The sequence below is a fragment of the Leptonotus elevatus genome, chromosome 8, assembly GCF_054856555.1.
Source record: "Leptonotus elevatus isolate MCC_2025b chromosome 8, RoL_Lele_1.0, whole genome shotgun sequence".
In the NCBI taxonomy this organism is placed as follows: Eukaryota; Metazoa; Chordata; class Actinopteri; order Syngnathiformes; family Syngnathidae; genus Leptonotus; species Leptonotus elevatus.
The window spans coordinates 16,610,509-16,616,188 of NC_141246.1; the positions used below are offsets into that span (position 1 = coordinate 16,610,509).

The 5,680-nt window shown below is 37.4% G+C and overlaps 1 protein-coding gene across 1 annotated transcript; it reads left to right on the forward strand.

Moving 5' to 3' along the window:
* Positions 1-632: 632 nt before the first annotated feature.
* On the forward strand, positions 633-4,416 carry tmed1b (transmembrane p24 trafficking protein 1b). The gene is made up of 5 exons (XM_086081887.1): positions 633-890; positions 1,404-1,501; positions 1,602-1,791; positions 3,432-3,599; positions 3,674-4,416. The coding sequence occupies exons 1-5, from the start codon at positions 708-710 to the stop codon at positions 3,722-3,724; spliced, it is 690 nt and encodes a 229-aa protein (XP_085938013.1). The 5' UTR covers positions 633-707; the 3' UTR covers positions 3,725-4,416.
* Positions 4,417-5,680: the final 1,264 nt, after the last annotated feature.

The window sequence follows — 5,680 nt, forward strand, 5'->3', positions numbered from 1 at the left end:
GCGACTATTATATAGGGTGGTTATCTTCTTTTTCTCAGCAGCCTGTTTATTAAGTACACTTGCATGATCTAATGCACTTACAATAATAATAATAATAATAATAATAATAATAATTATTATTATTATTATAAATCTAATTTGTTCCATGTCGCAATTGTCTCCCACTTGGTGTTGATTCTTCCCCCACAATTTTTTTTTGGGAGAATAAAATAAAATAAATAAATAAACAAATAAGGTTTAGATCTTTGTCTGAAGCTTGAACTATGTCTAAGTCAAAAAAGTTCAGCGCGGGGGGGGGGGGGGGGGGGGGTTCACAAGGCACTTTCTAATAATCAGATTAAATATGTATGTTGTTTTTGGTGCCTTGCTTGTGTATGAAAATTGTTTAATGAGAAGCACTAACGGTATGGATTTTTGTAGTTTTGCGCTTTACGAAACATTTATACAGTATTACACATTCATATAGCGGACGCGCTGACGTATCACAGCCCTAGGATCGAAACACCTATTTAGCTACTGGTGAATCTTTCTCTGCAGTGATTGGTTGAGAATTGCAACGCATCTTCCTCTAATTGGCCATTAATGTCACGTGACGTGACGCTTACGTATCCACCCAATTACAGTACGAGGAAGTTCTCCTGCGGAAGAACGATGTCAAGGAATGTCTGAGTGTAACCTGTAACTCTATTTTTGCTATTAATCTCGGTATGGGTCTTCTCCTTGTGAGCGAAACGCGACTGCTGCTCCTCGCAGTGTTCGGTTGGTGGTTGGGGGAGGTGGTCGCAATCGGAGAGGAGAGCAACGAGTTCACTTTCCTTTTGCAACCCGGGAAATCCGATTGTTTCTTCCAACGGGCGATAGAGAATGGTACGATGGAGGTCGAATATCAGGTAACCATGCTTTCCCATAATGCTCCACATTTAAATATTCCAGCTTTAGTTCTTCCTTCAGTGTTTACTTCTCGAGCTTGGCGTTAGCTACGCTTGTTTTAACTACTGCTGGGTTTGTATTTGACATGTCTCCACATTTAGTCACCTTATGTTCGGTGTCCCGTGAGGTTTTTCTCGTGAAATGTGTTGTGTGCCTTGGTTGGTTAAAGTTGGGAAACACTGCATTCGAATGTGCAGCTGTAGCCAAGAAATTTCTAAAATTTACACATGTCTTCTGATATAATAAGATGTACTAATCAGCAGTGCTTGTTTAGTAAATCAGCATATTGTAAATAATGTATGACAATATTGTAGCAATTCAAATGTATTTATGAACGTGTCAACTTTTTTATTAAACATTTTTCTTTGCCTTAAAATACTAACAATTATATATATATATATATATATATATATATATATATAAAAAGCGTGACAGCTTTTAAATTAATCTTTTGTTGTGTTTTTCAATACTAGGTGATTGGTGGAGCCGGCATGGATGTGGATTTCACCATCCTCAATCCAGAGGGCATCCCGATGGTCGCAGAGACACGTCGCTCTGATGGAGTTCATGTGTTAGTTGTGCACCCACAAATCTCACCCACATCCTCCATCTTGTTCCTGGAACCGTCCATTTATTGCTGGCTTTACTTCCTGTTTTTGCTCTTTCCCCAGGGTGGAGACCACAGTGGCCGGAGACTATCAAGTCTGCTTTGATAACAGCTTCAGCCACTTCTCGGAGAAGATGGTGTTCTTCGAGCTTTACGTCGAGGGGGAAAAAGGAGATGTGGGTGGTGAGGAAGAGTGGGCCGGTTTAGAGGAGGTGGATGAAAACATGTTGCAGTACAAGTTGGAGGATATAAGGGTGAGCTGCAGTGTTTCTAAGGAGTTCACAAATTTGAGATCTATGCAGGTAGCTGGGAAATGAGGACCACTTGCTCAATATTACGTCAAATATTATGTATTTAATTATGGTTGTAGTTTATAGTGGTGTAAAAAAATTTAGGACTCTAGTGTAACTAATTGATATAAGCAAAATTTAAGACAACATACATAAACACTTTTTTTTAAATGTATATACAGTTGTGCTCGTAAGTCTACATACCCCTAGGGCAGTGTTTGATCGAACCCCAGGGGTTCGGCGGAGGTCAAGACACACACCCGACTCAAATGATTCGTGATGATACGCCCCATGTGGCCATCATTGGCTGCAGGTGATCACGCTACATTGCTTGGCATATCTCACTCCAAAAAGGACAGTAGAACATTTCAGAAAAAATATAGTAAAATAAGAAAAGTATTACTTCAAATAAGCAAAATTATCTGCCAACAGAATAAGACAATTTTACTTGGCAAGATTTTGAAAAATAAGAAAATGAAATACAAACTAAATACAAGTAATATTGTTTTTTTTCAAGCTGTATAGTACTATTTTCTTAAAATACATAAGTATTGTTTGGCCAATTTAGCCTACTAGTGGTGATTGTTTTTAAAGCGCTCTATAAATATAGTGTTGAGTTGAGTGATGGGAGTTCGCATCCTAACCACATCCTAATTGCAATGTCAAGTCGAGCAATTCTATTCCAGCACAACTAGCTAGCTAGCAAAACTAAAGGAACACTATTTTAAACTGCACGGGGATGGAATACAAGAACATAACGCTTTCTGAATTGAAGGTGAAGAGAGCCACATTCGATTTGTGCTGTCACTAACTTAATTTTTTTTAATCGAGTCCCCTATCGTTTATTCCATCGATTACACTTCATATTATTTTTGACTAACCCATTTTCTGGGTTCAAGGTAAACAAACCTTGTCTTTAACTCATTCACTGCCACTGACGGTTATAGATGTCAAATATTCATTTGAACTATTTCTATTAGTTTAACATTTGTTTCCATTTTTGTTAACAAGAGTATGAAAACCTGTATGTATGAATTTTTTTATTGTACATTTAGAACAGATAAAAAATGTAATCTGCTGACGCTCCTAATTTTTAATAATCTCTTCTTTAATCGCATTAGGCAATTATTATTTTTTTTAATCGTAATTAATCGCATGACTTCCAATAGTTAACTCACGATTAATCACAAATTTTATATCTGTTCTAAATGTACAATAAAAAAATTATAGGTTTTCATACTCTTGTTAACAAAAGTGGTAAACATTTTAAACTAATAGAAATAGTTCAAATTAATTTTTGCCGTCAATGGCAGTGAATGAGTTAAAAAGAAAAACAGTGACTTGGTCATGTGACGTTGGCAATGCAAACCGGAGGGCACTTTGATGACAGCTTCAGTCAGGTGGTGCTATGGCAAAAACAGGTGGATGAATCTGCTTAATTATTCCATAAACACAATATTAATCAGAATGGCATATTTAGACCAGTGAGGGAACATAGAGTGGATTGTTACAAAGAAATGTCTCAATAACTCTCAACTCTGACTGTGGTTTTGGTCTAAAACGTGCAGTATGCTGAAAAGTAAGTTTGCCCTTTACTTCCTCAGGAGTACATGGACTCTGTACACAAACGTCTAGAGCGTAGCAGGCAGATGCAAACAGTGTTGCGAGCTTTCGAGGCGCGGGACCGAAACCTACTGGAAGACAACCTGTGGAGGGTCTCGTTCTGGTCGTGCGCCAGCATGCTGGTGATGCTGTGCGTGGCTTTCACTCAGGTACACTGCGGTCCATGACGACTTTTAGCAAATCTTATGGTTGGCGTTTACAAGATGTCACCTCTCCCCTTCAGGTGTTCACTGTGCGTAAACTGTTTGACGAGAAGCGGAGGGTGTGCACATAGAAGAAATCTCCGGTGTAACAAGACAGGCTGGGCGGGGCTCACAAGCCACTACAAAGGTGGAGATGGTTAATAATTGTACATGAATGAATGCCAGCTGTCGGCACAAGTCATGTGGTTCACATCTGAAAGCTTGCCACGCACCAAATCTGAGCAATAACAGTTCACGGTGAAGAACAGCCACTACGTCGGTGGCTTTTTTGTTTCCTTCAGTGCCTTTTTGATGTGAAATCTTATCACAAACTGATGCAAAAATACATTTTGAAAGGCACTGCAATATATTTTGCAGTTAAACAATGTTGAGTGTTGCAGTATATGCTTTTTTTTTTTTTTTGAATGGTTAATGAGCTCAGCTTTTCCAGTTTACACGTGATAACAATGTGCAATACTGTAGTCCTGAATGTGTTCTACATTTTTCAACATGTTTTTTTTCCTCTCAAAGATGTACTCATTTTTATATGGCTTCCAAAAAGGAATTCGGAACATAATGGTACTGTGACTTTGTGCTTAAGGCTTCTGTACGGTCCCCCCCTCTATTGAACCCAGTGGGCGGTACGGCACAGTAAAAGTGCAAAGCAATGTTTTCATGGCAGCCATTGTGTTCATTTTAATGTTTTTATAGTTTTTGTGTCAAGACAGATGTCTACATTATTGGGTAAATAAAATCAAAATAATTTCCTGTTCACAATCAACAATCAAGAAGTAATTTCTTGTTTTGACACAAATGGTGCCTATATAGTACCTGTCCATCCATCCATTCTCCACGCTGCTCGCTTATCCTGTTCAGGGTCACGGGTTTCTTCTGGATCTCAGCTGTCTTTAGGTGAAAGGCAAACTACAACCTGAACTGAATGTCAGTCATTCTCACAGGGCACAGATGGAGACAGACAATTCACCAAAGTCAGTGACTGGCTGTATGTGTACAAATGTCGATATTTTTATATACAGCCTACATAGGATTTATATGAGCATCTCAGATTGATATATTGTGAACGATTATTTCAGCGGTTGAATTGAAAAGAAAAAGTGACAACCAGATTCACCACATACAGTAAAACATTAGTTTTTCTGATTTTGATGACCCAAAATACACCAGCGTGAAAAAACTAATATTACATTAAAAAAAAAAACATTTTTAATATAGAAATTAGGAGTTTGTCTTAAAATTCATGAATCTGTTAAATATGACTAATTTAATTTCTAACAAGCATCAAATTATATAACCCTTATGATGCCTAATTTGAAATGTACCTGTGTATAAAGGTGGACAAAATTGTTCATGAAAGAAAAACCCACAATGGTCACTGTAATCTCTTGAAGATTAAAAAGTAACAATAGATAATATATTAGATTTATAGAAAAATAAACAATCAAAATCAGCCATTACTTTTGAATTGTTGTTCTAACACAATTTTATATGAGACAGCCTGGACAAAAATGATGGTACCTCTATAAAATATTTAAAATTATGTGACCAGATGGACATATTTAACTAAGTCAGTATGCCTATTTAAAGGGTGACTAATAATCACTGTGGTTTTTGGTGACGTAGTGTGTGTACCACACTTAACATGGATGACAGAAAACAGGACAGAGTTGTCTCAGTGGATTAAAAAGAACATTATAGACAAGCATGTTAACGTTACAGGCTATAAAACCATTCCCAACAGCCTGATAATGATATTCAGAAGTTTAAAACCCACAGGACTGTAGCTGACCTGGATGTGGCGGAAAGAAGAAAACCGGTGATCAATTGAAGAGACCATTTCATTAGTTTGCAAAATAATTCTGTTGAAGGACAAATTCAAAAGTAATGGCTGATTTTGTTAATTTTAGTGACTATTGTTTTATCTTTCATTAACAGAGACGTACCAACAATTTTGTCCATGTGTTTACTTTCCCACTCAGATGTGGACTTTCGCCCACATCAACTGTGTCCCGCCACAAATGACACCTTAC

Coding starts and splice junctions, on each gene's coding strand:
- tmed1b (XM_086081887.1), top strand. CDS start 708: ATGGGTCTTCTCCTTGTGAGCGAAACGCGACTGCTGCTCCTCGCAGTG. Junction 1,792..3,431: donor ACAAGTTGGAGGATATAAGG/GTGAGCTGCAGT, acceptor TTACTTCCTCAG/GAGTACATGGACTCTGTACA. Junction 3,600..3,673: donor TGTGCGTGGCTTTCACTCAG/GTACACTGCGGT, acceptor TCTCCCCTTCAG/GTGTTCACTGTGCGTAAACT.